This window comes from Corticium candelabrum, chromosome 3 (genome assembly GCF_963422355.1).
Source record: "Corticium candelabrum chromosome 3, ooCorCand1.1, whole genome shotgun sequence".
Lineage (NCBI taxonomy): Eukaryota > Metazoa > Porifera > Homoscleromorpha > Homosclerophorida > Plakinidae > Corticium > Corticium candelabrum.
Window position 1 is genome coordinate 4,749,558 of NC_085087.1, and position 19,649 is coordinate 4,769,206.

The 19,649-nt window shown below is 36.2% G+C and overlaps 1 protein-coding gene and 1 long non-coding RNA gene across 2 annotated transcripts; both read right to left on the reverse strand.

Moving 5' to 3' along the window:
* Positions 1-10,582: 10,582 nt before the first annotated feature.
* LOC134177650 (uncharacterized) lies at positions 10,583-12,686 on the reverse strand. Its single transcript, XM_062644425.1, has 7 exons — positions 12,431-12,686; positions 11,450-11,716; positions 11,217-11,375; positions 11,076-11,165; positions 10,973-11,009; positions 10,854-10,920; positions 10,583-10,787 (listed from the first exon to the last, which is right to left on the reverse strand). Exons 1-7 carry the CDS (start codon positions 12,684-12,686, stop codon positions 10,692-10,694), a joined length of 972 nt encoding a protein of 323 aa, XP_062500409.1. The 3' UTR covers positions 10,583-10,691.
* Positions 12,687-12,708: 22 nt separating this feature from the next.
* LOC134176664 (uncharacterized) lies at positions 12,709-13,197 on the reverse strand. Its single transcript, XR_009969325.1, has 3 exons — positions 13,108-13,197; positions 12,905-13,027; positions 12,709-12,775 (listed from the first exon to the last, which is right to left on the reverse strand). It is a non-coding gene; the product is annotated as an uncharacterized LOC134176664 (long non-coding RNA).
* Positions 13,198-19,649: the final 6,452 nt, after the last annotated feature.

A 19,649-nucleotide genomic window follows, 5' to 3' on the forward strand; every position in this document is an offset into this window, starting at 1 on the left:
TGGCGTGACTTGTGTAAAGCACACCACTTTTCAAATATCCCGTACGTACATGTCAATTTTTTCTATTGATATTATTTCTACGGTAATTTAGTAAGGTAAGATTAGTTTGATTCTAGTCGAGAAAATAGGTACAGGTTAGGCTAATGCTTTCTTGCGCTACTTCTTGTATACAGTAAACTGTAGATATTATACTCTTTCGACACAATGCAGTTGGGCGATACCATAGCTAGTTACATACCTACTGTTCTAGCAGTTCTGGTCAAATTAGTGTATCTGTTTTTGCAATCATCAGATCCCTGACGTAAACAAAATGTATATATAAAGTCTAGAGAGCAAGACAACTGTAAACATTTTATTTACGAAATACTTTACTAATTCAAAAACTAAAATTTATATGAACAAATGTATATAAATATAAACAATCACACCATGCCAAGGGATAAAGGACAACTACTTGTCGTGGTTGATAAACAATTACAGCATTTAGGTGTATTTTAATTTACCACGCGTAGAAATGCATTAGGAAAGTTTCTGTCTAATTAACAAGGTAATCTATAGTTAATTACCAAGCAAACAATTCTAAATCAAATTTAAATAATTGATTTTAATTTGCGCAAACCATTAGCTGCATTTTCGTAAATTTTTGTAAATGCCATTTATGATATAATATCCAATATATTGTATCTATAACGCTTACATTCGTGTTAGTTATGTATGACAGAATCTGTATTTTGTTACGTTAATCTAATTTTAGATTTAGGTCAAAAGCCTGCCTTATCCTACGGAATTGCAAATTCTAGCGCTTTCGATAATTTTCACACAAACGTACAGTTGGCACAGCAAAATACAGACAGAATCCACAGTGATCGCGGTAGTCCAAACTTTTGCATTTAGATCAATAATAGCAAAGTTACAAGTGGTATTTTGCTAAATTAGTTAATATTAATATAAATGAAATGATCTGATCTTTGTTGGTGTCACGTAGTTCAAACTCGTCCTTGTGTGATGGTCTAACTAGAAACATTATTGTCGATGAGTGACATTTTACGGAAGAATTTGCTTTCTGATGCAATATTACTTCCAGGATATTGTGACGTATGAGAAGTAGAGTGATTATACTTGAAACTTTCCATGTACCTAACGCTTGCAATTCCTTCATACACTCAAATGTCTGATTACGGTACGTTTGGTATGACGAAAAATTGACGACGATTATACACGACCTAGTGTCTTGTAAATGTGACAAAATCGTAGTTCATCATGTGATTAAGCTACATTGCATTGTATGTTTATTGTACACGTGACTGACACTGTGATCTCTGATCAGACTCAACATTAATGGATTCTGTTATGGATTGGAAACACCGGTTGCTTAGAGGCATCGTTATGCCCCTCCATGATCGGCAATTGGGGTTTTTATCCCCACCTGGGCGCTCACCAATCTGGCAGGTGAGCTCATCAGGGTACATGTGTTTGTGTAGTCCACACTGCGATCAATTACCGACCGATTGAATATAGATTGCAGGCATTGCGGTGACTGTGAAATCGATACAGCACGCATAGTGGATATCAATGACCGCTAGGAAAGCACTGAACGTCGTATATATTTGTCGTTGAAAATTTTTATAGTTATAGAAGTTGTTGAAGTTGTAGATTGCTATTCTTTTAGCAGTTCTAGTCAAAATAATATTATCATTTAAAATTATTTACTATATTTCATTTAGCAAACAAATGATCATTATCTGTCAAGGTTTCACATTTGTTGTTGTGGTCGGTAGCAACAAGGTATAGACCAGTATGTATCAATTGGGTGTCCTTCAAATGCGTGAAATGAGTTCGCTAAAAAATCGTTTGTGTAACATTGCAACCTTAACTAGTCGATTACCACTTAACTATTTGAAATCAAAATTTGAAAAACAAACTTTAATTTTTGCATAATTGCATTTCCTGGTTTTTGATAATTTTATTATAAATTATGTCTAATCTTTAACAAATATGCAAATTGTTATGTTTCTGTTTCATGCTTATTGTTAATCTTTTAATTGTTCTGAGTTTATTTTAATGATGTTGCTTAAATCGTCTTTTAGATTAATGTACGTAAATTTCAACTGTGCAAGCTCCCTATTTGCATTACATGTAAATTTTTCTGTTTTTGCAAAAACACATGGAATTATTTATACTCCACTCCCAATACAGCCTAAGCTGAAACAGGTCTACACTAGCTCCGTTAAAGTTAAGCGGCTGTTTATCATCCAATGAAATTGAAGTGCTAATATCTGTAGCAAAAACGTTGTTGCGCCAACTGAAGAATTAAACTGCAGCAACGTAGGCTGGATTTTCTTGAATAGAAAATTCGGATGGTTGAACAAAAAATGACTCCAGTCTCACTTGCCTCACTTGATCTTCATTAGGTATGTATTTATAGACATGGCTAGACTCCTCATTCGTTGGATTCGATGACTTGACTGCTCCCTCACTAAACATAATATTAGTTAGTATATATTGTAACTAGTTAATTATATATTTTATATAGTCAATTGTGTTATTTCAATAGTAACCTAATAATTATTCTGTATAAAGTATACATTTCAACATAAGCAAGAAATCATATATAGAAACAGATCTTTGAAATATACCTTACTATATATTTGTAATTTTAAGGATAAAGGAAATGACATCTATCGTTTGCGTTTATATCTTATGACTGACTCTTTGCAAACGTTTACAGATGGAGATAGCTTCACCACCTCTGACAGGCGATCAAGACGTTTCCTATACAGACTCGAATGGTCTTTGTGGGGTCGTAGCGGAGTATCAAATTTGCTATCGAAAGAATTCTAAAATCTGATTGATCTAGACGAAACCGTGACTTAAATTTGGCTGCAGGCGACGGTTTTATTCGTCTTTTTAAGAAACTTGCACGAAGCCACAAAATTGGCCAGGTCATGACGAACGCCGCACGCAATGGTCAACAACATATTTCGTACGCCTGTACCGCAAATGCATCATGGAGCGTCGCCAATCTCAACGGATCCATGATCGTTTCCTCGAAAGAAAACATATCGTCTGGCTGTTAATCAGGTACCTTTGATGCGGTTATAAATCGGGCTGCTCCACGAAAACGTTGTACGCTTGTTGTACGAGTTAGGAGCCATGATTTATCGAGTTATGATGAAAAGACTTATGTTTTAGGAAACTCTCTTTGGATATCTATATATCCTTAGGTGCTGTTCATCAAACAATAGGTTATGATTTTATCAATAATCAACTAAAACGCTATTATTAATATAGTAATTATTTGGCAAATATGTGTAAATACTTTGAATGTTGACTTGTTGCTTTGTGTGATGTGTTCTCTAATCCAACAATGTATGACAACACGTAAACAAAGCTTGCATGCATGCAGAATACCACAACTTACTTCTAGCATAAAATATGATAAGACAGCGAAAAAATATGACCGCCACAATACTAAAAGTTGAAATAATTTTATATGCCCAAATTGGAAATCCTGAAGACAAAATGTTTTAAAAATATTAGTACAACAAAAATTTAGTTATACGGCGTAACCTGATGAAGTTGTATTGATCTCTTCTTCTGCAGTACTTTGTGTCGTTGCACCAATCACATATAAAGAAACAGGAAATGATGTTGACGTTGTGAGAGTACCAAGTGTATTTGAAGTACTAGCAGGTGAGGTATATAGTTTAGAGTTTTCAGTACTTAGAGTGCCTGTGATGTCCAAACGAATGCCTCAGCTATGAGTTCTTTGCTCATGTTAATTGTTTAGTGTAAAGTAAACTTACTTTGAACATTTGGAAGACCAATGGTACCATTTGATTGTCCGAAACAGTTTTCTGCTGTCACAGTAATGTTTCCGGTGTTATTGACTTTATGAGGCACGAAGTAGACGCAGTACTCGTCTATTTCAACAAAACTGTTGACGATTTTGTTGGCTTGTTGATCTATTTTCAGAGAAGGCTTTGGACTTCCGGTTACATTAAAACAAGCTTTTACACGAGAATTTGATTCACTCATAATAATGCTCGATTGTATTGAGATTGTGGGAAGATCTGTATTTTAAATTCTATTACTACTAAGTAGTAGGACAAATATATTTAATTAAAGCGTATCTCATACGGTTATGGTTCTGTCATATGGGTTCTGTCTCTTATACATTTCTTTGCAAAATATGCTAATAGCATTTACTTGGAAAAGGTACAACACTGTTGCTCTGGTAACGTATTACTATTAAAATAATAGGACACAGTAAGCGTTTGACTCAGTGTAGTATGAAGTCAAGTTTTAGCAGTCTTACTATATAGCTGCTTGCTTGCTTGCTTGCTTGCTTGTGTGTGTGTGTGTGTGTGTGTGTGTGTGTGTGTGTGTGTGTGTGTGTGTGTGTGTGTGTGTGTGTGTGTGTGTGTGTGTGTGTGTATGTGTGTGTGTGTGTGTGTGTGTGTGTGTGTGTGTGTGTGTGTGTGTGTGTGAGTGTGTGTGTGTGTGTGTGTGTGTGTGTGTGTGTGTGTGTGTGTGTGTGTGTGTCTGTGTGTGTGTCTGTGTGTGTGTGTGTGTGTGTGTGTGTGTGTGTGTGTGTGTGTGTGTGTGTGTGTTTGTTTGTGGATCCAACGTGCGCACCTTCAAACTTGTACGATTGTATTTACAACAAGATTAACCAATTTTTAGCATTCGTTATACAGCTAACTAAACACCACAATTAGCTTATAAATTTTGACTAACATTCTTATAGTATTTGTTGACAGTAGCATATGTGAGAGAAGAAGAACGAGGAATTGCTGCAGTCAATGAGCAATCTATATCATTACGGTCGAGATGATCATATTCCTCAATCGTAAAGTATACAGTACAATAATTAATATGTGGACAATAAAATATTTTATGCTGTAATTACCGGAATTGTAGTTGGTTTAGCAGCAACTTGAGACTTAGAAAACGGTTTAGTTGAATCCATACCCAGAAAACACGGTACGTCATAACCTTCTCCAGTTGTCTCGTCAGCTGCTATTTTATCCGCCGTCTTAGATCTCAAGAACACTTCACTGCTTGTCTTTCTGGTGTGGTTGCACACGGTACTTTTTAAGACGAGTTATTCCATACAACTGGCTCGTCATACTCTCCAAGCTATAAAATTGATTTAATAAATTTGGTATGTATGTTTAACACAAAGTATTTATTTAAAAGTTTTTGACTTATTAAAAATTATAAATATTTTTAAAATTAATTCAGAATTAAAAGCAATTGTCATTTATAGTTTTCTAATTTTTCAGTTTTTATAATCTGTTACCGTAGTAGCATATTTGCTAAATGTTGCAATCGTCATATTGACTGGTGTCTCATACACTGATGGCTGTGATTGTAAGGGTGGATCATATCTGGACAATAATATCAATTTGAGAAACTTGCTTTTTCTTTTAAATCTGAAATACCTTGACTCTTGGCGTTTCTCTCTTAGAGATTTAGCTTCTAGTCACAACACAACGTGCAAAGCAAGAACACAAAAGTTGTCTATATTACTTACTTCTAATATATAAGACAAGCAGATTAAAAAAAGCGATTACAGCTGCAATGCTACAAATTGCAATAACTACATAACTCTAAATTTTCATTTCTTAACAAGACAGCCAAATTTAAACATATTTCTTGAATTAAAGTTTGTTACTTGATGAAGTTTTGTCATCTGCTTCATTTCCAGTACATTGGTTTGTTGTTCCTATTGTCTATTATTTGTTTCTAATTTTTCAGTAGTAGAGATTTTAGCTGTTTTCAAACCAAATATTTGAATCAAACTTTGTTCATTCCGTGTGTTTCTGCATTTAACTTACGTTGAGAAACGTAAAGATAAATAGTTACGTTTGAATTTCCGTAACAGCTTTTTACTTTTACAGTGATGTTTCCCGTATCAGTGATTTTCAGCGGTCTAAAACGAACGCTGTTCTTCTGTGTAGAAGGTATGGAAACGTCTGCACCGTCTCCTTTGCTGATTGTTCGTGAAGGTTCAGGACTCCCGGTGATATTAAAACAGGCCTCGACCAAAGACTCTGGGACATCCATCAAACTGTTTGATCTTTTCGAAATTTGTGAAGGAGCTAAACAAGTGAACAATAGTAAATAGATTTATTAACAATTAAACAATATACTTTAATTTGAAATTAAACAAAATTTGAAACGATTAATTGTATTCAAACGCACGAAATATTAATTAAATATTAATTAATATTTATTGTTTTGTTACAATTTCTTAACAACAATATGTACAGTAGGGTTGCTGTTGCAGAAACAAATGTCTTAGAATTTTCATGCAAGTTTCATATCTGATTCGCGCACCATCGTGTGCTTCGCTTGTCCTAGTTGTGTAAAGTTTTCTGTAACGCACATAAAGGCTGTCTGATCTGGTAATCCGGGGCTATTTGCCACTTGTAAGTATAGTCATTTCCATAGATGTTGACAATCCAAGTGTACTTCCTAGAAGGTGTATTATGTAGACTGGCATCGGAAAAATTTGGAGTGAAATAAAGATGTGAACCATCAAGTTGATACACTGTAATATTTTCCTTGTAGAGTGTGACGTTTGTATCTAAAGCACACATTAATTTAATCAATTTTATCTATATTGTAACGTGCATGAGTAAATTTTAAAAATACGTGTTTAAATCGCTAGGACAAAGACACTAAATTATCGTGTATGGTAGGTGGGATCGTGTAGACCTTCCTGGGTGAGACAGGATACCATCTTGTTGGAATAGACAGACTCCATTGTGGCAATAAGCATGATTGATATACCAATAACTAGAAAACGACTGCTCAGCTGCTTGTGAGTCATTGCCAGTCTGCGCCTACATAGAAAAATTTCAACTGGCTGAAACTTAGCTATAGACCATCTGAATTCACAAATAATACTTACCATTTCACAGTGTAAACAACAATAGACATATGTTGATGGTAAGTGAGCGTTGTCAGCGACAATTTTCAACACAAGCGGCAGCTCTCTGTTGTCTTGGACGTGTCGTGAGATTGTGGCCTGACGTTCTTCAAACGGTACACATAAATATCCCGTACGTAATCGTTAATCGTAAATATTAACATTACTATTATTACTAATAGTAACTTTCTTATGTAAAGTGTGGTCTAGTACTAGTAGTCTATTTTTAATGTACAAAAATAAGCTCTAATATTAGCCAAGTTCTAGCTGCATCAGTTTTTGAAAGTGACTTCGTATTTTTAATTAATTAAGTGACGCATCATCGAGTCAAGACGAGGTGAACAAGTCGTAATAATATTGCTTAGCCTATTGGCTTCAATGCAGCATTCAATTTTGGTAGTCATTTGCGTCAAGTTTAAATTATCCAACTTGTTTCTACTTTATCTGTACCATTTTCCGTTCGTTAGCTAGACATGTACCTTTGGAAACTAAGCTGTTACATCTATTGTTCACGATTCTGTTTGATTTGCATGTGATTATTACTAAAAACGAAAATACTGTTAGCTACAGTTTTGTATCTATAGTTTGTGTACCATCTTGGATTGTTGTAATCTTGTTGTAAAAGACAGGCTCCATAGCAGCAATTAAGCATTACTAATACAAAGGCGAAGAAAGTGACAGCACAACTGCTGGTAAGGTACATGTATTGAATAATATATGATAATGAATGATGATTGAATGAATAATATATTTCTGTCGCACCTAAAAAGGTACAGTTTCCTCTTGGGGCAAACATAAAAACAACTAAGACATAAGACGTACAGCTAACAGACTACAAAATACACCAGCTACAACAGACAGCACAAACTACAGTATATCTACACGATTCCTATAGTATACATGCAACATTTTATCTACAGCTAATATAAATAAACTTCTCAGCAGATAGTTAACAGATTGTTCTGCTCTTTGTAAATATTTCAGCTTCATGTCCTTAGCCCTTGTCATAGCTTTTTGGAAACCATCCTTCAGCCTTTCATGAATGGATTTATACTTCCTCATCCCAAGCCCGCGGCTGACGCTTTTTCGAAATGCTTGATTAACCATGTATGATACATCAGATCTATCATAATCCCAAAGATGAGAGCCAAATACCCACCAACCCGGCAGGTGAACTCAAAAGAGTATATGTTTCTGTTGAGTCCGTACGGCGATCAGTGACTAGCCAATTTGATGGAGATTGCATGCATTAGTATGATTACGGTGACCGCGAACTCGTGATTAGCACGCCTAGTCGATGTCAATGACCACCAGGAAAGCGCTGGACGTCATCGTCAAACTCCCCAACAACTGAGACGAGTCATAGTCTCATAGACAAAGTTAGAGAAACATGAGAAAGAAAGACAGACAAGTTTCATAATTTAAAGTTGTCACTGGGATTTGAACCCCAAACCATAGAGTGGTAGTCATTGTCGCTAACCACTAAGCCACGGCATATTATTATTACTAGCTTACTGGTCCGTTCGTATAGCCGGCTATCAAACTTATGGATACATACATACATACATACATACACACACACACACACACACACACACACACACACACACACACACACACACACACACACACACACACACACACACACACATACACACACATACACACACACACACACACACACACACACACACACACACACACACACACTCACACTGACACAAACACAGACACAGACACAGACACAAACACAGACACAGACACAGACACAGACACAGACACACACAGACACACACACACACACACACACACACACACACACACACACACACACACACACACACAACCACACACACACACACATACCCCCCACACACACATACCCCCCACACACACATACCCCCCCCACACACACACACATTCCAACCCAAATCTCGGGTTTGCTTTGTCCTGGCATGAGTTCACTGTTGCTCTACAACTTCGGCTGGGTATTCCTCTTTTTCCGTCTCATCCGAACGCCGTACGCTGCCCATGTGGTCAACTGATTGACAAGTTTAGTGATCATCTACTCGGCTGTCGTAAGAACTCGTTAAGATCAAAACGTCACGATGCTTTGAGGGACACCATCTATAATGCTCTGTTGATAGACGACAAAGGGACTTTACTAGAACAGAGATTCTTGTTAAAGAATAACAATCACCCTGGTGATATATACCATCCCAACTTTTTGTTTGGACGTCCTGCCTATTTTGACAGTATCATCCGTAACACAGTCCAATTAAAATTTGTTGCCAACAGTGCAAATTCTGCCGGTCCAGCTGCAGCAGCAGGTAAACTTGAAAAGACCTCAAGTACTAAGAAGCAGTCGCTGACAGTTGTGCCTTGTTCTTCCCGCTAGCAGTGGAAACGTATGGTTGTTGGACTCCTTCTAGTTAGGATACTATTAAAACTATTTCGTCTAAAGTAGTGACTGCGACTAGTATTCCTTTTACACAAGCGTATTCTAATTTAATGCAACAATTGTCTGTTAATTTGTGGAAATTTAATTCTCGTATGATACCAGGTAGATTAAAGTTAGATGCTGATGTAATTGCTTGAGATTTACCGGTTTTGTCTGTTAGTAGTTTGTTATAAAATATAATATTATTTGTATACACACACACACACACACACACACACACACACACACACACACACACACACACACACACACACACACACACACACACACACGCACACACACACGCACGCACAAACACTGTAAATTTTAGTAGTATAGATTGTTGCGCTCAATCAGATCAGTCTGGTTTGCGAGGTCTCTTGTAAGCACAATAGGCAAACCCTGCTTCAGACGTGCTTAGACCATCATGGGGCTGCTTGTCTAAACAGAAGACATGACGTTACGTAAGATCCGAATGGATCCAAGAAGCACTAATTTCTGTAAGTGTTGCAGGTTGTGATGACCTGCAATAATGTCCAGCCACCGTGCGATACTTGCGTGTACTGTGCCCAACTATCCCAACACTACAGGAACAACCAGTGTCCGACACTGCCACATGCGGCTTACTTCCACCCGCAAGCTTATGTATATCGTCAACTTCTCAGCCTGTTTCCTGGCGATGTTACCATCAGCAGGACCGCTGACATCAACAAGAAGACAAGTGTTTGTCTTCTCATTTCTGAAACAGATGTCAGGACGATTGGCACCGACCTTCCTAGCAGTGGGGATACAGGGGCGCGGATCCACTCGGAAGTTAGGTTCGTTGCATGAAAGACATCAGAGTACATAAATGTAGTACGAGGATACTGTTTGCTTACAAAAATGAAGGTTGCGCTCAAAGTTGGGGTTCCCGATCCCCGTCATCCTCTCAGAGCCGTATCTATACGGCTCTGCAACCCTCAGCTCCACCGCCTCAGTAAATGTATTAGACCTAACGCCTGCTTTTTGGAATAGAAGGTGACATGCTGATTAGAAATTCACTACTTAACGTACTCCATGCACTCTACAGTATACATTGGCTTACATCGCTAAGACAATCCGTTCCTATGGTACAAATTTATATGAAACAGATTTTCTCAAAGTCGGAGTTTGACAGTTCGAGCTAAGACCATGAAAATGCGTACCCTGAAATTAACCCGTGGCATCAAATTTTACTTGTATTTCAAAATTAAGCAAATTTTGTATAATCGTTAAAGAACCGACTCAAAAGTCTTGTTAGCTAAACGTGTTAGCCAAAAGTAAACTTCATAGTTATGTTTTTGTGGTAGCATACGTGACAGCAGAAGAAGATGGAACGACAGGGCCCACCGGGTTGTTTCCGAACTGCAAATCAGCATACTCCAAGGTCTAAAATTGAAAACAATAACAGCAATTCATTTTCATGTCATGACATAGTTTCTGTGTTTGAATTACCGACGACGTTGCGGCGCTGTCGTCGTGCCTCATATTTGGAGAACGGGCAGTTGAATGCGTAATGTCCCTAGAGAAGTGGTCAAATTTAGAAAGTTATTTTAACAAGTATGTATGATTACTTTGCTTCTTGACTTGCTGCTTTTGATTGTCGTTTCTCTAATCAAACAATGGAGGACAAAAAAGATTAAGGATCTATTGGGCATGTAAAATACTACAACTTACTTCTAACGTAACATATGATGAGAAAGACAACAAGTATTAGCACTGCAATACTAAGAATGGCATTAATTGCAGATCCCCAAATTGGAAATCCTGAGGAAGAAATGTTTGAAATATTGGTCACATTTGATCATACATGACTACCTGATGAAGTCTTATTGTCCTTTTCTTCTGCAGTGTTTTGTGTCGTTGCACCGATTAAGTATGAAGAAACCGATAATTCTGACGGTTTGAAGGTACCGAATGCATTGGAAGTACTAACAGGTGGATTATTTGATTTAACGTTTTGAGGATTTGGAGTGCCTGCAATGTGCAAACGAATACTTTAATTATGGTTTCTTCGTTTATATCAAGTATATAGTGTAAATTCAACTAACTTTGAAAGTTTGAAACACTAATGGTAACACTAGATTGTCCAAAACAGTTTTCTGCTGTCACAGTAATGTTTCCGCCATTATTGTCTTTATGAGGCACGAAGTAGACGCAGTTCTCGTCTATTTCAACAGAACTGTTGACGATTTTTCTGGCTTGTTGATCAATTTTTAGAGAAGGATTTGGACTTCCGGTAACATTAAAACAAGTTTTTACACGAGATTTTGATTCACTCATAATAATGGTCGGTTGTTCTGATATTGTGGGAAGATCTGTATATGTGCAAAAATTAAATTCTATTATCAATAACTAGTAAGAGAAAATATATGTAATCAGGGCGTATCTCATACGTCTATCAGAGGGATTTACAACGACCAGTCAAACCATGGTATTATAAAAGCAGCAGAAGTTCAAATCAAATTATTTGCACAAAACTATCACACAATTTGCATGCCTAATTTGGACTATGATTTAACCTATTAAGAATTAGCTAAGACAATCAAAGATTTATTAATTTATTAATCAGTATATTAATAGACATGTAGATAAACTGAGGTTTTTTATTTAACTTTATTAAAAGTAGAAATGTTTTAAAATATTTTTGAAGATATAGGTTGCATGCCTAAAAACATGCATCTAAAATAAATAGTAAAACATAAAACCGTGCACTGAGACGGTCGTATTCAATTGCTTACTAAGATGGAATTTTTAGGTTCATTGGAGCATTGCCCAAGACTATAAAACCATCAAATGATGGTGTCGGTAGCAAACGTCTATCAAGAACTTGCATGCATGACGCCCGGGTGCCAAAAAGATCGGTTTTCCTGCACTCTGAAAACCCTTTGAGATACGTCTCTGATAACTTATTATAATATACACAACAGTGACAGCTAATGTAGTTATACTATTATAAACTTTAAAATATTCCAAAGTATAAATTAGTTATTTATCAATTATTTATTGCTTTTAGTTATAATTTAACTTACCACCGACACGTAAAGTCGCCGTTTTTGAATGAAATCTCGTAGAATTAGGTAGCACAACTGTATATCTTAAGCGCACACCATCGTATTCTTCTGTAATACCATTTAATTTGAGGTTTCTGTAAAACCTTTTGAAGATTGTCCGATATGTTTTTCCGTTTGACGTTTTAACAGCTTTTTGCCACTGATAGGTAAAATTAGTTTCAAATGCGTTGACTGTCCAACTGTATTTATCAGACGGTACAATCTTCTTTGACATTTCGATTGCTGGGAATATATGTGGTAGGAATAAGAAATTTGATCCAACAAGACTGTAGAGCGTAATATTTTTCTCGTACAGCAAGACATCTATACAGAAACCAGATGATCAGTAGCAGTTAAGTATCAAGTCAGTAACTTCCTAATTAATGCACGCTGCAGTGTCACTCTCTTACAAAATTTTACAAATGCAGGCCAAGCATGCGCATGACGATTTACCTTTGCTATCAGTTTGACAGAGTACTGTTGGCTCACTAGCGACTGACTCCAAAATAGCGACAACAATAGATACCCGAAAGACAAATAGATGAAAGGTCAAGTGCTTGTCGAACATTGCTGAGTCTGAACATAATATAGGTACAACATGGCTGTTAACCGTACTACAATTCACCATACTTTACAAAGAGAGAAGAACTTCTTACTCTAGCAAGGCACACCAAAATTGTGATAAAATTTTTCGATCTCGCTGCCAATAGTCACATTTATCGGCAGAGACTGTAGGTCTTTGTATCTTTGCGCGAGTCACACGAACGTGGCGTGATAGCTGTACAGCACACCACCTTTCAAATGTCCCGTATGTACATATCAATAATTTTAATTGATATTATTTCTACGGTAATTTATTAACGTAGGATGAGTTTGCTTCTAGTCGAGGAAATAGGTACCGGCTTGGCTAATGCTTTGCTGCGCTGTCTGCTTGTATACAGCAAACTCTAGATACCATGCTCTTTTATCGACTCAATGTAGTTGGGCGATACCATAGCTAGTTACATAAGTACTGTTCTAGCAGTTCTTGTCAAATCATTGTATGTGATATTGCAATCATCAGATAATTGACGTAAGCAAGATGTATATATAAAGTCTAGGGAGCAAGACAACTCTAAACGTTTTATTTACGAAATACTTAACTAATTCTAAAATTTGAAATTTGTATGTATAAACAATCACACCATGGCGATGGTTAAAGAGCAACTGCTTGTCGTGGTCGGTACTAAGAAGGTGAACAAGTACAGCAGTTAGGTGTATTTTAATTTACCGCGCGTAGAAATGCGTTAAGTAAGGGGTCGTCCATATTTATCGGCATTATCACGAGCGTACAAAACGTACGCTTGGGGGTAGGGGGTAAAACCAGGAGTACGCTTTGGAAAAATGCCGTTCTAACGCATGCGTAGGACGTTCTCACTGAGGTAGTTCAATGGTATTGCACACAGGTTCGCGTGGTCAAACCAACCATTACGCTACGTAGCAGTTTGCTGCATCCGGGTTAATAAGCAATATCCGGGTTTCTCTTCTCGCCTCGTGTCTTGATGGATAACGTAGAGAAGCTGTCAGAGTTGTCAAACTGTGCGGACTCTGTACATACGCACCCTGTGAATGCCTCTCAGCATTTTGAAAACTCTTTTGTATATATCAATAACAGTTACGGCAGGCAAGATGCTGTGAGGAAGGCGCAGGAGGTTTGGAAGGTTGGGAGTGATGAGAAGAAGGATTACATTTTGAAAGAAGCTTTTCGGAAGATAGAGATGACGACGAAGAGAAAAATTACGTCGAGACCAAAGAAGACCAATCCAGCCAGTACGTGTACCTAGCAGCCAGGATAATGACACTTCAATAGTCAAATGTGAAACTTCAATTATACACTATTAAAATTAGATATCTGTGCATTATTGTTAATAATAAATACGAAAAACTTTCTGTGTATCAAGTATGGGCCTATTGAACATGTATTATTATTAATATTAAATCAGCATTTTTCGCGAACGCTTTCAGAGAGGGGGAGGGGGCAGAGAAAAAGCGTACGTTTTGTACGCTCGTGATAATGCCGATAAATATGGACGACCCCTAAATGTCTGTTTAATCAACAATGTAATCTATAGTTAATTACCAAGCCAACAATTCTAAATCAAATTTAAAAAACTTTGATTTTAATTTGCTCATACTAGTAGCTGCATTTTCTTAAATTTTGTAAATGCCATTTCTGATTTAATATCTAACATATTGTATCTGTCACGCTTATAGAGTCGTGTTAGTTATGTATGACAGTATCAGCATGTTGTTGCCGTAATCAAATTTAGATTTTAGGGCACCAGTATGCCTTATCTTGCGGGATTCCAAATTTTAGCGTTGTCGATATTTGTCACACAAAAGGACAGTTGGCAGAGCAAAATACAAACAGAATGAACAATGAGAGCTGTAGTCCAAACTTTCACACTTAGATCAATAATATCAAAGTTATAAATGGTATTTTGCTAAATTGGTGGATATTAATATAAATGAAATGATCTAATCTTGTAGGTGTCACGTAGTTCAAACTCGTTCTTGTGTGGTGGTGTAACTAAAAACATTATTGTCGATGTGAGACATTTTACGGAAGAATTTACTTTCTGATACGATTATGTTTTCATGCAAGCATTATGTACATTAATGTGACGTTTCATTTGCAAAGTGATTTAGACTTGGAACTTTCCATATACCTAGCACTTGCAATGACATCGTACACTCAACTGTCTGATTACTGTACGTTTGGTATGACGAAAAATTGGCGATAGTTACACACATGACCTAATGCCTTGTCAATGTGACAAAATCGTGTTTCATAGTGTTAAGTTACATTTTATTGTCTGTTTATTGTATACGTGACTGACACTGTGATCTCTAATCAAACCGAAAATTACTGGGTTCTTTAAGGCAGTAGAAACATTGCTTGCTTAGATGTATATATTTGTTGTTGAAAGTTATAGATTGCTATTACTTTAGCATTTATAGTCAAGATACTTTTAACATTTGAAATTATATACGATATTTCATTTGACAAAACGGATGACCACCAGGAGTCATGCGAGCATCAGACAAAGTTTCACGTCTGTTGCGATCGGTATCAACATGTATAGACCAGTATTTATCAATTAGGTGTTCTTACGTGAAATGCGTTCGCTATTAAATCGTGCGTGTAACATTGCAACCTTAACTAGTCGATTACCTGTTAACTATTTGAAAACAATATTGGACAAAGATTTAATTTGAATTTGCACATACCTGCAGTTTGTCGTTTTTTGCTAATTTTTTTTATAGATATAGTCTGATCTTTAAGAAATATGCGAAATGTTATGTCCCTGCTTCATGCTTATTGTTAATCGCTTAATTTTTGTGACGATATTTGTATGTTGTTGCTTAAATCGTCTTTTAGTTTTATGTACGTAATTTTCAACGGTGGAAGTTCCTAATTTGCATTACATATAGATTTTTTTTGTTTTTTCAAAAATGTATTTAATCATTTTATATTCCACACCCTATACAGCTTGAGCTGAAACAGGTCTACAGGTCATCCAATGAAGTTGAAGTGCAAACATTTGTAGCAACAACAGTGTTGCGCAAACTTAAGAATTAAACTCCAGCGCCGTAGGCTGGATTTTATTGAATAGTAAGATCGGATCGTTCAACATAAGGTGACTCCAGTCTCACTTGCCTCACTTGATCTTCATTAGGTATGCATTCATAGACATGGCTAGGCTTCTCATTCGTTGGATTCGATGACTTCATTGCTCCGTCACTAAACATAATTTTAGTTAGTATATATTGTAACTAGTTAATTATATATTGTAAATAGTCAATTGTGTTATTGCTATAGTAACATAATAATTATTTCATGTAAAATATGAACTTTAACGGAAGCAAGAAAAGCAAAAATAGAAACATATCTTTGAAATACACCTTATTATAGAGATGTAAATTATGGATATAGGAAATGACATCTATCTGTTCCGGCTATATCTTATGATTGACTCTTTGCAAAGTGTGCAGCTGGAGATCGCTTTATCACCACTGAGAGGCTATCAAGACGTATTCTATACAAACTCGAATGGTCTTTGGGGTGGAATGGTGGAGTATCAAATTTGCTATTGAAAGAAGTCTAACAATCCAATTGATCTAGACGAAACCATGACTTAAATTTGGTTGCAGGTGACAGTTTGCATGAACACTCTATGCGCCTCTGTAAGAAACCTGCACAAAGCCACAAAAATTAACCAGGTTATGAGCAACGCGGCACGCAATGATTAACAACATATATCGTACGCCTGTACCGCAAATGCATCATGAAATGCCGCCAATCTCTACGGATCCATGATCGTTTCCTCGAAAGAAAACATATCGTCTGGCTGTTAATCAGGTCACTTTGATGCGGCTATCAGTTGGGCTGCGCTACGACAACGTTTTACGCTTGTTGTACGAGTTAGAAGCCATGATTGATCGAACGATGATGGAAAGACTTATGTTTTTTAGGGCAACTCTCTTTGGATATCTATATATCCCTAGGTGCTGTTCATCAAACAATAGGTTCTGATTCTATCAATAGTCAATTCAAACACTATTTTTAATATAGCAATTATTTGGCAAATATGTGTAAATACTTTGAATGTTGCTGCTTTGTGTGTTGTGTGCTCTAATCCAACAATGTAAGACAACACATAAATATAGCGCGCATGCATGCAGAATACAACAACTCACTTCTAACATAAAATATGATAAAACAGAGAAAAACGTGACCGCCGCAATACTAAAAATAGAAATAATTGCATATTCCCAAATTGGAAATCCTGAAGAGAAAAGGAATTAATAATATTACCACACCAATAATTTGGTCATACATGGTTACCTGATGAAGTTGTATTGATCTCTTCTTCTGCAGTACTTAGTGTCGTTGCACCGATCAAATTTATCGGATATGTAGAAACAGGAGATTATTCTGAAGGTGTAAGAGTACCGAGTGCATGTGTAGTACTAACAGGTGGAGTATTTAATTTAACATTTGAGGATTTAGAGTGCCTGCGATGTGCAAACGAATACTTCAATTATGGGTTCTTCGTTCATATCAAGTCTTTAATGTAAAGTCAACTAACTTTGAAATTTTGGAACACTAATGGTAACACTTGATTGTTCAAGAAAGTTTTCTGCTGCCACAATAATTCTTTCGGCAGCTTTGACGTTTTCAGGCACGAAGTAGACGCAGTTCTTGTCTATTTCAACAGACCTATTGACGATTTTATTGGCTTGTTTCCAATTTTCAGAGAAGGCTTGTGACTTGCGGTAACATTGAAACAAGATTTAACACTAGAATTTGATTCACTCAGAATAATGGTTGATTGTTCTGAGATTGTGGGAAGATCTGTATATGTGCAAGAATTTAATTCTATTAGCAACAACTAGTATGAGAGAATATATTTAATCAGGGCGTATCTCATACCGTCAATAGAGAGATTTACAACGACTAGTCAAACGGTAGTATCATAAGAGCATCCAAAGTCCAAAATCAAATTATTTGCACAAAACTGTAACACAATTTGCATGCCTAATTTCAACTATGATTTAACCTATTAAGAATTAGCAAAGAAAATAGTTTTATTAATTTAGTAATCAGTATATTAGAAATGTTGATGAAAGTTAGGTCCTTCTATTTAACATTAAAACAGCAGAACAATTTAAAGATATTGTTGAAGAAAACACCGTACAATATAATTTAGCTTGCATGTCTAGAAAACATTCATCTAAAATGAATAGTAGAACATAAAACTGTGTACTGAGAAGGTCGTATTCTATTGTTTGCTGAGATGGAATTTTTAGATTTATCGGAGCATTGCATGACTATAAAAACAATCAAATGATGGTATCCGTAGCAAATGTGTATCAAGTACTTGCATGCATGACGTCCGGGTGATGAAATGATTGGTTTTCTTACACTCTAGAAACCCTTTGAGATACGTCTCTGATAACTTAGGATAATGTACATAACAGTGAAAGATAAAGTAGTTATACTTTGTTATACATTAAAATATTCCAAATATAAATTAAATTATTAATTATTTATTGCTTTTAGTTATAATTTAGCTTACCAATAACACGTAAAGTCTTCGTTTTTGAATGAAATCTCGTAAAATTAGGTAACACAACTGTATATCTTAGACACACACCATCGTATTCCTTTGTAATATCATTTGCTTTGAGCATTTTGTAAAACGCCTTGAACATTGTCCGACAGTTTCTTTTGTGTGACGTTTTGACTGCTTTTTGCTACTGATAGGTCAAATATATTTCGAAAGCGTTGACGGTCCAGATGTAATATTTAGACGGTAAAAAAGTCTCTTAATTTTCATTTATTAGTAAATTATGTGGTAGAAATGTGATATTTGATCCAACAAGACTGTACAGCATAATATTTTTCTCGTACAGCAACAGATCCATACAGAAACCAGATGATTAATACAGCTAAGTTATAACAAGTTAGTAACTTCCTAATTAATGCACGCTGCAGCGTCACTCTCTTACAAAATTTTACAAATGCAGGCCAAGCATGCGCATGACGATTTACCTTTGCCATCGGTTTGACAAAGTACAGTTTGCGCACTAGCGACTGACTCCAAATAGCGACTACAATAGATACCAGAATAAAAAAATAGATAAAAGTTTAAGCACTTGTCGAACATTGTTGAATCTGAACATAATATAGGTACAACATGGTTGATAACCATAGTACTACAATTCGCTATAATTTATAAAATGAGAACATCTTACTCTAACAAGGCACAACAAAATTGTGATAAGATTATTTTTCAATCTCGCCGCCAATAGTCACATTTATTAGAACAGACTGTGGGTCTTTGTCTCTTTGTGCGAGTCACACAAACGTGGCGTGACATATGTGAAGAACACCACCTTTCAAATATCCCGTATGTATATGTCAATAATTTTTATTGATATTATGTCTACGGTAATTTATTAATGTAATATCTATTTGCTTATAGTCGAGAAAATAGGTACCGTTTAGGCTACTGCTTTGCTGCGCTACTGCTTGTATACAGTAAACTGTAGATACCATGTTTATTTATCGACTCAATGCAGTTGGGCGTTACCATAGCTAGTTACATACGTACTGTTTTAGCCTCGCAAGGCAGCCTCTTCCGCGCAGTCG